At 57.2% G+C, this 15,006-nt stretch overlaps 1 protein-coding gene across 2 annotated transcripts in view; it reads right to left on the bottom strand.

Annotated features, from left to right (window-relative positions):
- Window positions 1–198: 198 nt before the first annotated feature.
- NUDCD3 (NudC domain containing 3) overlaps window positions 199–15,006 on the bottom strand; it is a 30,148-nt gene continuing 15,340 nt past the window's right edge. Inside the window, exons 3-6 of one of the 2 annotated variants that reach the window (XM_048290173.1) lie at window positions 12,342–12,474; window positions 7,999–8,142; window positions 1,836–2,024; window positions 199–1,254 (exon numbers count right to left, since the gene is read on the bottom strand). In XM_048290173.1, the coding sequence (XP_048146130.1) occupies window positions 1,144–1,254; window positions 1,836–2,024; window positions 7,999–8,142; window positions 12,342–12,474 (577 nt within the window). In that variant the 3' untranslated portion in view covers window positions 199–1,143. Of the gene's footprint in view, window positions 1,255–1,835; window positions 2,025–5,246; window positions 5,615–7,998; window positions 8,143–12,341; window positions 12,475–15,006 lie in introns of those variants that run through there. The other variant, XM_048290172.1, reaches the window with a different exon arrangement.

Below are 15,006 nucleotides of genomic sequence, written 5' to 3'. Positions count from 1 at the left end.
GGGCCCCCAAATTCCACTCTCCCCCAGGAATCCCATATCCACCACAACATCCACCCTAATGTCTAGAGCCCATGCCGGCAGACAGACACCCCAGGCACCCCGCTTGGGTGTCCCTGCCCTTGTCCCATAGGCAAGGTGACGGTGGAGATTTGGGCACACTCATCTCCCCAGGGGTGGCACCGAATCACTCACAGGCCCCACGGTGAGAGTGTTTATTGCGAACTGGGGCTGGGGGGTGGGAAACCAGAGAAGGCGATGGCTGGGGACCCCCAGCCCACACACCCCAGGGTGGAGGGCTGGTGGGAAGCTGCAAGGGCCAGGCTGGGCCTGGGTGGGGCCTACTCTCCTAGGTAGTCCCCACTCTCAGACCCCTAAGTACCATGCCAGGGAAACCTGTATGCTTCTGAGGCTCCTGCCCAACTGCTGGCTATGAGGTGTGGGCCTGCAGCCCACCCCCAAACACCAGTGCTGTAGGGAGCACCCCCGCGGCCCCCTGACAAAGGGGAGGCAAACCCTGGGGCATGGCTGTGGTCTCTGCCCACCCCCGCGTGTCCTGACAACCCTCCAGTGAGGACGTGAAGGGGGGAGAAGGCAGGAGGAAGCCTCCCCTGGGGCTGGGTAGAGGGCAGCACAGCCCCATTGGGATACTCTGGAGTGGGGTTGGCGAGGGGATTTGGGGGTGCCAGGTGGGCAGGGTGCTGACAGAGGCAGGCAGGGGCAGGCTTCCCCATCCCCACTGCCCGTACCCAGCACCCATCTCCACCTGCGAGGGGCAAAGCTGCCCAGTGCCAGGGCAGGGAGGGCTCCGCATCCCCAGAAACCCCAAAAGCAGTATCCTCACCCACCAAAAATAATAATTATGTCACCCAATGCGACCCAACGCGCTCCCTCTATTCCAGAAAAACACGGAGCGTCGGCAGCGTGAGGCGAGGGGAAGGGAGGGGTCCTGGTGCCCAGGTTGCCGTGGTGACAGGATGTAAATCTGCCCGCTTCCTCAGGCTTCCCCACACAGCATGGATGGGTGCTGGCAGCGTGCATCAGTGAGTCCCGGGCACCGGCGCTGGGTGTGAGGGTCCTGGTGGGCATCCGGGGGCGGGGACGTTTCCTCTCCCTGCTTTATTTTTCAGTTGTTTTTTGCCACTGTCAAAACTGGACGGCGCCGGGGGAGATGTTGAACATGGAGGGGTCGAATTTCTGGCCACGGAACGGCGAGCCCTCGGTGTCCCAGCCCTTCTTTAACATCTCGTGCACCTTCTGTAAAGAGGGCACAGGCTTCCGTCAACCCGGGGTGACCCCATGCTGTTCCCCACACCCCTTGCTCTCCCCTGCCGTTCATCCCACAGGCGTTTGGACCCACAGGAGGGGGTGTGGGCAGCAGTCCCCCTCCTCCCTGGCTGGCAGCAGTTACTGCCAAGGGCACGCACCACCTCTGTGCTCCCCCTTGCTACCCGGCAAAGGACAGACAGCACCCAGGGCAGCACCAGGCAGCTCCTGGGTCGGGCTGAGCCCAGACCCCTGTGGGTCCATCTCTGAGCAGGGCCAGCTTGGCAGAGAGGTGCCAAGGAGGCACAGGGAGGTGGGGCCCATCCCTGCTATGGGGGATCTGGGCTTACAGGTAACTTGACATGGTGCCAGGATAGGGAAGACAGGAGTGCATGGCAAAAGACTGATCAGCAGAACCTCACACCCCCGAAATGTTAATGTGGGGGAACACTGTGAAAAGGAGCTCTGAGATGGAGCAGAGCCATGAGGCCCCCTTTTCCTGGGGATGGGACCCTTGAAGGGCAGGTGGGAGGGCCAGGCTGGGCTGGCAGCACAGGGTAGCCAGCACCTACCAGCTCATGGCTCTGGGGCTTGCCCTGAAGCTTCTGGTGGTAGTCAAAGGTGAGGCGGTCAAGCACAGCATGCTCCTCCTCGTCCACCGTGGCCATGGAGCGCTCCTTGTTGATCTTGTCGATGTCGATCTGCTCCTCGCCCTCTAGGATGGCGTTCCACCAGTACTCGTCCCCCTTGTTCAGGTTGATCTGGGGACAAGGTGTGGGTCAGTGAATGGGGGGAGGAGCCCCCATCCTGCCCAGAGTGTGGTACCCCCGTCCACAGCTCCACAGCAGTGATGCAGAGCTCAGCTGTGCCGACAGCAGCATGGGGCTTGGCCGCAAGTGGAAGTCAAGCTCATACGGATCCAGCCTCACAGTTGGCAGAGGGGGAGGGATGCTTGTGCCTCCCTCCCTCAGCAGCCAAAGGCTTTGCACAACCTTGCTGTGGGCCCCCACAGCCCCAGCACAGGCCCCAGGGATGAAATCTCAGCCCACGCTATGGCTCAAAGTCAGGACCAGATCCCCCAGCGGTGCCTGCCTAGGGCTGACACTGGCTCGAGGCCGCATGGCTGACACAGCAGCCGTGACAGAACCCAGGACTGTCGGATGAGGAGGCTGTGTCTGGTGGAGTGTGGGGCCAGGGCTCTCGGTGTGGTAGTGCAGCCCTCTTGCCTTTCCCTAACCTAGAAGGAACCTTGGCCTCAGCTCCTCTGGCACTGGCTCGGTGGGCAGCAGCATGGGTGGCAAAGGAGGCAACGGTATCACCTGCTGCTCTGTGCCACCCGTGCTGACTGCCAGCACCTGCTTCCTGCGGCACCGCAGCTCAGCAGCAGCCCCGGAGGGGTGCACAAGGAGACAGGGCATCTCCCTGCTCCAGCCAACACCCTCACTGGGAAAAGCCGCTGGCTGTAGTCACAGGCATCCCTGATGGCAGTGCCTTCAACAGAGCCTTGGCCAGCGGGGCTGTGCTGGGGCCAGCACGGGGCATCCTGCAATGGGAACTCCAACTTGCTTTTTGTTTTTCCAGGAAGAGTGGGCTGCTTCCTCCCATGTTATTTTAGCACTAGTCCCAGCAGCAGGGCAGATTTATGGCATTCGTCGGCCTCTGCAAAATCATCAATAAAGGCAGACAATACAATTTGCTCAAACCTCCCTGGAAGCTCAATGGCTCCAGAGGGGAGAACACGGACAGCCATTCCTGTTATGGAGCTAGGTTTCTCTGCGGTGTGAAGAAAAGGAACCAATTAATACAGGAGGGGGTGGCTGGGGTTTAATCCTTCTGGGAGAGCAGAGCCGGTAAAATATTCCAGCCTGGGGAAGGCGTTAGTTTTTCCAGCTAGACAGGCATGCTTGCTCTCCTTTTAATTGCACAGTTCCACTTTGGAGGGGAGGGAGAGCCAGCGAGGGTTTGCTCCTGGGCTTCCCAACCCTGGGTGGGCAGGTGGGGGAACAGAGGAGCCCCCAGAACGTCACCCCTCAGACAGGAAGCGAAGTGGAGGGGCAGCCTTGACTGTCCCACACCTGCAGCAGGAGCACACTTCAGCTCCTCAGCGTTTGGAACACGAGGGATGTTCCCGTGGTGCTGCTGGCAAAGTGTGGGTTTCCCTAGTGAGGCGCCAGCACAAGCCATGCTCCCATGGCATTGCTGTGAAGCACACATGGCTTGGTATATCCCTACCAGAGCCAGCCTGCTGGCAGAGGGATGGACAAGTGTTGGAGGAGTTCAGGCGTCACCTCAACTCCATCCCAGAGAACTGGGGGATGGAAAACCCAACCTGGAGCATCTGGGATGGAAACCCATCCCCCCTCCCTTCCCTACCAAACCCCTTTCCTTCGCTGGCACCCTGCCACCACCTGCACACCTCTGCAGCCTGCCTGGGGCGATCCGCTCATCCCTCTTTATTCCAGGGGGAAAGCTGTCAAAGTGAGACTCACTCCAATTGAGCTCCAGTTTCTAAAACGCCCACAGGTCAGGGCAAAGGTCGCTCTACCCCCCGTGAGTCTGCAGTTTTGTGGTTCAAGGTGGTGCTGGAGGACTTGCTGCAGACAGGTCCCACCTCCAGGATGGGGGACACAGACATAAGTAATTTTCCTGGACAGTTTCTGCCGATGTCCTCTGTGGATCCAGTCCCTGCTTGGCTGAGTGTCTGGGTTACGAGAGCCGGTGGTGATGGAGATGCAGCTGGTTCCCCCCACAAGCGCTTTGGGTGCCCGAAGGTGGAGGTAATGGAGAGCTGAAAGGCCATGGCAGGTCTCTGGGTGACTCCCCACACACGCCAGTCCTCACCCACCCACCCACCCACCCGCCCATGGAGGAGGCTCTGGCACTCAGCTGACAGGCCCCCGCGAAGCTGTGGGCACCGCTGGGGAGAGCTCCAGAAACCGGGGGGCTCCAGGAGGCAGCACGGCTTCTTCCACAAGGACAAACCCTGAGCCCATTATGTTTCTCACTTTGAAACAAGGCAAAGCTTTGCCCACACTTGACACCGCTGCCCAGTTTTCCAGCCAACAGCTCTGGCTGACCCCTCAGGGCCCCAGAGATGCTGAGAGCCACTTGCCAGAGGAAAGGATGAGGTCCCTGCAGTGTGCCTGTGCCCTCAGCCAGATTTCGGCTCTGCCTAGTGAGTCTCACTGGGGTAAAAGCCCAGCTGAGTCTTTTGGGATGCACAGGGAGGCAGGAACAGCCTCTACAACGGTGGCCTGAGGAGAAGGAGGCTTGCAGAAGGCAATGTTGTATCTGAAGCTGGCAGTGTCCTCATGATGAAGTGCTCAGTTCCCACAACCGGTGTCCAAGATACGAGCTCTCAGCCACGTCAGGATGGGCCTTTCCCTGGAAAAGCACCAGGGTAATGATGGATTGCAAGGAGGATTGCTGCAGGAACAATGGGACACTCAGCAGGAGAGACCCTCTAGCAGGTGACAGGCGTCACCAGCATGGACACAGCGTCATGTCCCATCTTCACACCCTACTGGGAAGGTCACAACCCCCCATTGTTGGTGCTGGGCTTTGTGGTAGCACAAGGTTTCCTCTCTGATCTCAAACACCTTGTCAAAGCTGGAGAGATGCTGCCAAGGGGTATAAGTAGGTCTTGGGAGGACAGCCTCTCCTGGCCAGCTTTCCTGTTGGAACCACATCAGCCAAAGTCACCTCAAAAGTCACTGGGAGGTGTTTAGGGGGACAGAGGAGGCAGCAGTGCCATTCTCAGCAGTACGTGGAGGGCAGGGCTGAACACCATCGAGCCGTATCCCCTCAGCCTTGTGGCTCACAGGATGACAAGCCAAGACTGTAATAAACGTTCAAGGCAGGACTTGCTGACAAAAGCCCAAGCGTGGAAAACAAAGGCTGAGAGGAAGAGAAAAAGAGAGGGAATGGGAGAAAAATCCTCCACAACAAAAATAATACCAAAAGGAGTTGTGCACAACACCCAGTGGGGATTGCTAAAAACAGCAAGGTTATTTTAATCTCGCTTTCAACAAGCGAGCGGGTGTGACGGAGAAGGGAGAGCACAGGGATGACACCCAGGACCAGGGTACAGTGTGGCACGCCACAGGCAGGGGCACGATCCTGGGACATAATCCTGAGCAGGAGGTAGGGACAGGTCCCCGCCCCACGTCGGCAGAGCACTCCACTGCAGAACAATGCCAGCTGGATTCTGCTGCCATGCACACGGGTGTGCCAAAGGATGAGATGAGAAACATGCTGGTGTCAGGCTGGGCTCCAGCTGTGAGAACTCCATGGAGCAGGAGCGGGAAGGCAGAGTGGTCTGTGAATGATGGTGAGGGGAGTCCTCGGGCTGCTGGAGTGCAAGTGACATAATGAAGAGGATACATGAATAAGAACACCAGGAAGGATGGGGGAAGCAGAGCCAGGAAGGGGTGTAAGGCAAAATAATCTTCCCAGGGTAAGAGCCGGAGGAGAAGGGAGTCTGCTCATGGTGCGGCCATGAATGGCATCCCAGAAGGGAGCCAGGAGGAGGCCAGGGAGGCCGAGGACAGTGAAAAAGCTGTTACAGCAGCCTCCTGAAGAATCTGGGGATCTTGATTATTCCTGACACATCCTGCAAGAGGACATGGGACTCAAAGGCCTCTCTGCACAGAACTGAGACCTTTTCAGACAGACAGGACCAAGCAAGAGAGATTACACCTCCTGGGCGCAAAGCTCGGGTTCTGCTGCACGGATCACCTCAATTCACAGATCACGAACACACAGCATGGACAGGGCCATCAATGTGCCCCAAGCAGTCCCCAAGGCAGGCAGGATCTCCTCGGACAACCCCAGCGCTGGCACTGGGTGAGTTCAGTTTTGGCTACATCCACACCCTGTCAGGGAACGCCATCCCTGGGTCCCACAGAGGGAAGCCAGGCAGCACCTTGCAGCACCTTGCAAGAGGGACACAGCCCAACTGCTGCATTTGGAGCTCACACACAGTGATGCACAAACTGGGGCACAGAAATGGTCCATATGCCCCATAAGCTCCAAACAAACCCCAATGACCCCATCCAGGCACTGAATGAAGCAATGCATTCCCACAAGGGTGGGTGTCCTCTGATGAATGAACTGGGAGGAGGCGCAAACCACTCCTGGCTACTCAGCACATGGAAAAAGGAGATGCTCTTGGGCGAGAATTACTCACTCTGCTCCAGTTACCTTACAATTCTTCAAGCGAGATCTCATCCCACCATCAATATGTTGGCAGCCAGCTGGAGATCCTCACAAGCCTGGGCTCGTGTTATTCGAGGCAAGACCCAGCTCTGGGGTTGGGGGTGATGGGCCCACTCTGCTCCCCACACTGTCCACGGCTGCTCCAGGAGGCACTGAGTCTCGCTCCACCCGCGCCATTCCCAGCCTCTGATGGGTATTTAAGAGACACTGCCTCCCTTGCTGATCCTGGGAACACCCACTGGGGACTTCCAGACTTCTATCCACACTGTGGAGCAGCCACTCATTGGGCCACCTCCTCTTCAATGGGTTTATACCTTTCCAGGATTGTTTCTTTGTTCCAGATAAGCTAATTTTCAAGATGCTTATGAATATTTACAAAATGCAGGTTAAGGATGCTGCTACCACATCCCTTCAATGGCCTAGCAGCATTGGAGAAGCTCCTCTCCCTCGTAGGGACCTCACTCACCCTTTTGGCACCAGCTTGTCACTCAAGGTACATCCCTGCGGATCAGCAGTGGTCGAGTGGCACTGCGCAGCCTCCCCACACACCATCCACAGGATTCCTGACTCTGGCAGCACATTCCCACTCCATTTTCCACTGTGGGGGCTTGGATTTGGGTGCTCATCTGCTGCCACCCTTGTGCCACAGGGAGAAAGGCTTGGTGCCAGCTCCCTCCCTCCCAGGGATGGCATGTGTCCTCTCCTGGGTCTCACAACAGCCTTGGGACTCCTGAAACTCTCCTGGAAAAGCCTCTGGCTGAAAAAGGATAGGGCAAAAATGGTCACAGGCAGCAAAATCCCGCTCCTAGCACAATCCTGGCCCCTAAACTGGCACAGAAATTTGGAAATTGTTTGACACTCAAGATCCCAGGGTGATGGGCAGAATTCCCACAACAACTCCAGCTGTGAACACGGCTGAACTCACACCCTCAGCCTGCACATCTGGAGCACATCAGAAATGAGGCCTGGGGCTGGGAACCCACCAGTAATACACAGCTGGGCACTAGCAGCACTCAGACCACCTTGACAGGGATGATTTCGGACAGCAGGCACACAGCAAACCACAGGCCTGCTGGAGGCAGAGGAGGAGGCACAGTGTCCGCATCACACAGGGCAAGTAGGAATCCCATGGCAGGACAGAAAGGAAAGGGAACAGGCACCTGCCAAGATGCAGGGGTTGGAGTGGGGCCAGGGGAGTTGGAAAGCAGAGTCAGCAAGGCCAGGTGTGCAGGACCAGCCCCAAGTAATGGCTGTGCTGGAGCTGGGGACCACCCTGCCCAGCCTGACAGATGTGCTGCCCAGCCAGCACCCTGACAGGCAACTCAGGAGTAGGAGGCAAGGCACGGCACACAGGCAAGGGCAGCATGAGCCAGACGTTGGACAGGCAGAGCCAGATGTTGGACAGGCAAAGCCAGACACATCCAGAGCTGGCTCAAACTTCCAGCTGCTTCAGTTTCCTAGGTCGAGCGCGGCAGAGCTGCGAGCCAAGGAGACACAGCTGGTGTAGACCATCCTTACCGAAACGCACTTCCCTGGCTCCAGGCTCCACAGGGAACTCTCTGTGTTGATCTTGTGGGTTAGTTTCCCTTCCATGAGGACGTGCTGGCTGCTTCCTTCCAGCACTGCTACACGAATCGCACCACTGCTGATATCCACAGACACCTGGAAACAAAGGGAGAGACAATAATCTGGAAGGCTCCTGCTTGCCATCCCACTGTGCGAGCTGGGGTTTGGGGTCAAGTGCACTTGCAGGGGATGAGAGAGAGAAGAGCTTCCAGGCCTGCCTGGAGCAGCAGGGTGGGAATCCCGCTGTTCTCTCATAGCAAACAGCGACAGTTTGGAGGAGAGAGGGAATCTCTTCAGCGACGGAAAAGCAGTACTGGAGGGGCCCTTGAAGGATTCAAGGCAGCTGGTTCTGCCCCGTGCCTCAGTTTCCCCACAAGGAAGACCAGTAATGCCACAGGCCTCCACACAGCACTCAAAGGTTAAGCACCTACTTGCTGTGAGAGAGCTCTTTAGGGGTATGTCTGTCCGTCACTGTGACAAGCTGGGCATGAGTGTATGTCATCCTGATAGCTAAGCAGGGGCAATTTGGGGGTTCCTACACTAGGGCTGCAGCAGGTCATCCCCTCTTTGCTGCACCATGCTGAAAGCATGCTCCTTGGCTCTGCTTCCGCTGCTGGAGCCAGCCCTGGGCTCAGCCCAGGCCTCCCATCGGGTGTGTGAGGAGGGGCCGCGTGCAGGAGGAATGCTGCAGCACGGTTTCCCGGCTCCCTGCTACAGCGGCAGCTCTGTCCCCAGGAACGGGGCCAGTTCCCGCCCACAGCAGCCATATGGGGAACCCTGCTCTGACCTGCCATGCAGGTGACATGGCTGTCCCCTGGGGAGACAGAGGCAGGCTGTGACAGGCACGCAGTACCCTTGGTCTCTGTAGAGACCATATGTTCTCTCTTGTCCCCTCTGGCCCTGAGGTGCCGCCAGCAGAGCCCGCGTCAAGCCAGAGGATGTAGGGAGGACCTGGCTGGGAAGGAGCAGGATTGTGGCCCCCAGTGCTGGCCCGAGAGGAGGAGACTGCAGTGAGATTTGCCTGCATTCTCTCCCAGAGTTCCCCCAGATCTTCCTCCTGCTCTGCAGATCTCATTTGAAATGTTATTACATTATCCATTACCTAGGAGACTTCCAGCAGCTCACTAGCTCCACACAGGCAGAAGACAGGCAGAGCTGCTCCAGCCAGGGAGGGCACCATGGCTGTGTCTGACTGATGTCACCCGGGTACAACCCCCAAAGCTGCTGTGTGCTCCGGCAGGAGCAGAGGAGGCCCAGCACACACAGCGCAGGGTGACATGGGACTGAGCTCCAGTGCGACGGCTGGGAGCAGGACCACGCTCATAGGGGATTGGGGAAGGGACATGAGGATGGGAGAGGACAAGAGGCTGTCACCTGGCATGTGACTGTGGACAGCCTCTACAAGAGCAGCTGCCCTGGGATGGAAACACCTCCAGAGGAGGTGCTCCTTCCATGGAGCAGCTCCCTCCAGACCAGTGCTGAAGGCCTACTGCAGAGATGAGGCATGGGGATGAGGCTCTGCCCTCCATTACCACCATCTGCTCAGGTCCCTGGGCACAGGGACACAGCTACTGATGCTGGTCTCTCAGCACACTCCAGGGCCTGCCCAGAAAGGACCAAGGGGAAAAAAGCAAGGTGACTCCCAAGTCACCTTCTGGGGGGAAATTCTTTGGGGTGTGGAGGGCCAGGGAAGCTGGAGACATGGAAGGCACAGGCGCAGCATTGTGTCTGCGGGATCCACATGGACAAGAACAACCAAATGTGAGAGGGGTTTTATTCCCAGGTGGCTGCACAAGATATCTGGAGGGGCTGAGGGACACCTTTCAGGTGGCTCTGGGACCAGACATGCACTGGGAGAGGGAGCAGAGAAACCCAAATGGAAGAAGAGATCCAAACTGGGAAGCCACCACCTGCCCACTTGGCTGTGCAAGCAGCCAGCATGAGAACCAATTGCAACCTCTGCTTCTACCTGCGCCTAGCAAGAAGGTCCCACCCAGCACACCAGCCTCCCAGGAGTAGGGACAGGGGCAGCACATGCCCTGTGGGAGAGCCCTGCCCCTTCATGCATGGAGAGACATGTCTGAGAGGACTCGTATGCACAGCCCACAGCTGGGGGAAGGCCAAGAGCAACCCGCAGCAGTCCGGCAGCTCTGAAGCTGCTTGTCCCTCCCCATGCGCTCCCTGCTCCCCAAAACATTTGGCTGCTCCCAAGGAAAGCCAGCTCTCGTCTGTGTGCTGTGGCCTTTTCACCACAGTGATTTCTGTGCACACTGAACGCCCACGCCTGCCCACGCACCTCAAACAAGCAAATACAAACTGAGAGAGGAAACGAGCTTGTCTCCTCTGAGTCCAGCAAAGAGAAAGGCCTGGAGTCATGATTTCTATTTAAGCGCTCAGATCTGTGGGCCTCTGTTGCGCCCAGAAGTAGATCAGAGAGGTGGGGACCATGGAGGAAGATGGTCCCAACCACCCATTCCTGCTCCAAGGACACCCGAGCTCCATACAAGGAAACCTTAAGCTCACCAGAGCAAAACTATGCCATAGCAACAGCCTGAATCCCAAAAAGTGTCATAAGGAAGACTGTGAGCAGCATTAGAGTTGGGTGCACTCTGAGCCTAGGGACCAAACGGGGAGATTTTTAATCTCGCCTTGGCAAGCAGGAGCCAAAAACCTGGTAATTTTTTTTAAAATATGAAGCTGTGTGAATACAGGGGTGTGCAACTCTTGTGCAGGTACTCAGGAACAACATGTCCAAAGTCCATGGAACTTTTAAATTGCTCTAAGTCCTCCTGCTCTGGCCCAAGACCCAGCCTGCCTGTTCCCATTCCCCCAAGGCTGGGAATATATAGAATCATTTAGAAATGGAAACTCAGCTGCCAAGAGGAGCCCTGAGAAGGATGGATGAACAAAACACCAGGCAACAGTGCAAGGAGAAGGGAAGTTCAGCATCCGAACAACAGATTGCTTCAAGAGGACGTGGGCAGATACTGGGGCAAGGGTAGGCAGAGCCATGCCACGGGCACTGGCATGGGGTATCTTGAAACCCCTTTTGCCCACTCTGCGGTGCAGGGACTCTTCCACAGCGATGGCACAGTCTTAACCCAAGGGAAGGTCAGGAAACCATATCCTGTCTCCACTCTTGTGAGCTCCTGCAGGCTCCTGAACCTCTCCAGGGCCAAGGATGGAGCAGACAGAGCCCTGTGTGGGGTTTTTGGCAAGGACAAGGACACAACTTCCCTGGCATGGAAGAAACTTCCCCAGGCAGGGAGAGGAATCATGATCGAAGCACGATGTGGAGGGATGGAATATCCATCTGGACACCCCAGAATCCTTTCAAGAAACAACCTGGGTTTGTTTCAGAGACCTGCTGGGAGAGATGCATCTTCCTGGTGCCCTGCTGTGCCTGTGGCAGCCGTGTGCCCCCTCACCCCTCCGGCCCGGGCTGCTGCTGCTGCTGCTGCCAGTGACATTCCTTGGCATGCTGAGGAGCTGTGTAGGCTGAAGCCAGTGACAAACTCCAGCGTGCTCCTTTCAGCCGCCCTGGAAGCAGAGGAGAGCAGGAGGTGGGGGAGCACAGGCTTCCCAAATGGAAAAATACAGAGGGAAGGGCAGCACTTGGGAAAGAGTTCAAACTTCTAGGTCTGACCAAGGCCAGCCATGGGCACACTCCTTCTGGGTCCCTGACCAGGAGGGAACAGAAGTGGTGCAGGAAAAACAACGTGACCACAAGCAGAACAGAGAAGTTCCTGCCTGAGCCAAAGAGAGAGAGGCGAGACCTCTCTGTGCACAAAGCCAGCCAGGGGGAGGGGCTGGCCCTCAGCCTCCACCCAGGCCGGCTCCCTTCCATCTAGAGCAGGTCAAGCCACACAGGGGCTGTGCCTGATCCAGCTCCCCAGTGCCAGAGGAGCCGTTCCAGCAACTCCTGCTTCCAAACAGGAGGCAGAAGACATGCAGAGCCAGAGGAACAACTGAGGAAGGGCATCCATCCCCAACCAGGCTCCAAAACCCACGTGAGTACGCAGGTAGCGACAGCAGAGAGAAGCAGCACAGAAAGGGTGAGGCAGTGCCAGGGAACCTAGCTGGGATGGAGCAGAGAACACTGCAGCACAATAGGAACACGGACAGGCTGGGATCTCAGTCCCCACCAGACTCACACGGGAGAAAATGGCACAACCACATCCTGGTCCTTCAGTACAAGGGACAAGGAGCCTTTCCGCTCCAAACAGTTTCCCAGGAAAGCTGGGCACCCTGATGGAAAGGGAAATGCTAAAGAGACACCACTAACACCACTTTACCTGTTTGCCTTTGACAATGTGCTTGGGCACAGGCACTTTAATTTCCAGGTCGCTGTAGTCTTGGGACCAGGTGTAATTCTCTCGCACAGCTCCATTGTAGCTGTCAGGATTTGTCTGGAACTGCTCCTGTCTCCTGGTGGAGGGAGAAAGGGGTGACATGTTAAATGTCAGAGATCAGAGCCTGGAGAGAGCAGGAAGCTCTGAGAGCAGGGTCCAAGAAACCAAAAGGGAGGGCATAGCCTCTGCTGAGGCCTCCTACAGCATCTCCAGCACTGGGCTCCTGCCCAGTCTCTCCCTCACTGCTGACTCTATGGAAGGGAGCAGGTCCAAGTCAGCAGCCACAGGACAGAGGGACCACAGACCCATTGTGGGTGACACTCACAGTCCCCTCTCCCCAGTGTGCTGCAGCAGCAGTCAGGCTGCTGAAAAGACAGCTGGTGAGACACACGATGGTTTGGCTGCTCAAAAGGTGCAGAACTGGCCCCCAGTGGGCCCAGGGCGCCTTCCTGGCCACCTCTGCTCCAGCACAAGCTCCTCGTTCCTTCTGCTTCCCATCACGGCTGGAGCAGGGACACTGGCACATGCTGGGTCTGACCTGACCCCCAAGCCACTGTCATGGCTGCAGAGTTGGTGGCCTATGGTTGTGACCTGAGTTCACCATGAAAACACAGCATTCTTTCTCCTCACCCTGATTTTAACGTTTGGGAAAAGCACCAGCTGTTATGACCAGGGCAGTTGGCAACATGGAGGTGAAGGAGCTGCGGAGCGGGATGCCTCAAGAGCCATCCCAGGGTGCCTGGGCAAGTGAATCATGAGCAACACTCAAGAGCACAACACTGCCCCTTCCCAGCTGTGGAAATGTGAGAAAAGCTGAGGAGACAGCTGCAGGGGTAAGATGGGGTTTATCAGATCAATAAGCAATAATCAATACAGTGTTTCCAGCCAAGAAAGGAGACCACCACACCCATATCCCTTTAAACTGCTGGGCTGGGGATCTATTCCACCGAACCCTCACAGAGAGGGCTTTCAAATAAAATCAAATCTCTTCTAAAGATAGCTGTGGTGCTAACAAAAGGCAGAGTTATTTTAAAATGTTTTGATACCCACCTAGGCTTCAATGTAGAGCTGGATAAACATGGGGCTCAGGGACTTATGTAAAGGGGGGGCTGGTGAAGAGCAGCCCTAGGGCACAGAGAGCCCTGGGGAGCCTATCTTCCTGTGCCCCACTGCCTTCCTGGCACCCCCAGTCTAGGGGGCCCTCACTAGTACAGGGTGGGGTTGGCTCCAGCAGCACGGTGCCCTGAGGGTTATATAAAAGCCATCTATTTAAATTAAATTAGACCGTCAGAGGGGGCTGTCAACATGGCTGTGCACACCTCCTGGTTTTTTTTTCTCTGTGGTCTCACCAGGGGCACCAAGGGTTTCACCTGCCCTGTTACACCTGTGGCCCGGGGTGGTTCTGAGCCGCTCCCAGGCACTGAAGGCAGTACTGGGACTGGCAGTGTTCACAGGCTCCCAGCCTCAGCTGGCCGTTTCAGGGGGCAACGCATCATTTTTCGGGCATCTTGGCCTTGCCTGGCAGTCGCCCATTGGGTGCCCATTGCCATGGAAACAGGGTTGGCATGGCAGCGCACACCGGGCTGGTGCGTTGGCTCCAGCTGTCGCTTCCCAACCCGCCCCCGGACTGTAGGAGTCAAACAGGCTGGAGGGCGAGAAGCCGAATGGTGCAGGCGACCAGGGGCTGTGGTGACAGGGTCTTCAGGGCCCCGCGCTCGTCCCCGTGGGAAGCAAATATGCTGAAATGCAGTGGCATGTCCCCAGGCATTGTCTCATGTGTCCCCCGGTCCCCACCTAGGGACACCCCAGTGGTGGCACCCAGCTTGGCTCTCAAGGCACAACTGTCTCAGAGACCACCCTGCATCAGCCCCCAGCAGGGAGGAGGGTCTGTGTGCAGCCTGGGGCAGCTCGGCTGGTTAAATGCCCTCGCAGGACGTGTACCCATGCTGTGGGGTCTGCCCAGGCACAGCACAGCTTCACAGGACTCCCGCCCTCCACCCCAGGCCACACAGCGCACCAAAGAACAAATCTGACTCGATTTTAAACCCAGCTGGTTTAAACCCCTCCTAAGAGAGTGTTTTCTTCTAAGCAGTGTAGGCCCCTTTCTTCCGTGACCTTCAGGGGCAGCAGCATGGAGGGGGTTTCAACACCCCACAGTTCTACCTGCAGCCCCCCTCCATGAGAAGCCCAGCTTTCTGGCTCAGTGGCCATGCTGGCCAAGGCAGAGCCTAACCTGGCTCCTCCCAAACCAAGTGCTGCCATTCCAAGTGTCTGGGGCTCCCTGCAATCACAAAAGAACCAGATGAGAACCATGGTTGTTCCCCTCCAGGCCTTTCCTGGGAAAAACTCAAAAGGGAGCAGGAGGCAGCAATGGGCCTATGCCCAGCCAAGGCTCATGAGAACAGAGGCAGATCAAAGATGGGAGAAATCCACTGGTACAAAGGCACACAGGGTGAGAGCGCCAGCTGCAAATGCCACACAGCCTCAGCATGGACAAATACAGCCGTCAGTTGCTGTCACAAAGCCACCAGGTCTGTCCTGGATGTGCCTCCTCTCCCTCAGGAGAAGAGCACCAGGGCTGAGCAGATCCCAGCTGGACAGTTTTGCA

This window comes from Corvus hawaiiensis, chromosome 36 (genome assembly GCF_020740725.1).
Source record: "Corvus hawaiiensis isolate bCorHaw1 chromosome 36, bCorHaw1.pri.cur, whole genome shotgun sequence".
NCBI classification, from domain to species: domain Eukaryota; kingdom Metazoa; phylum Chordata; class Aves; order Passeriformes; family Corvidae; genus Corvus; species Corvus hawaiiensis.
Note: the sequence above shows the minus strand (reverse complement) of the source record. Positions and strands in the feature narration are given on the sequence as shown.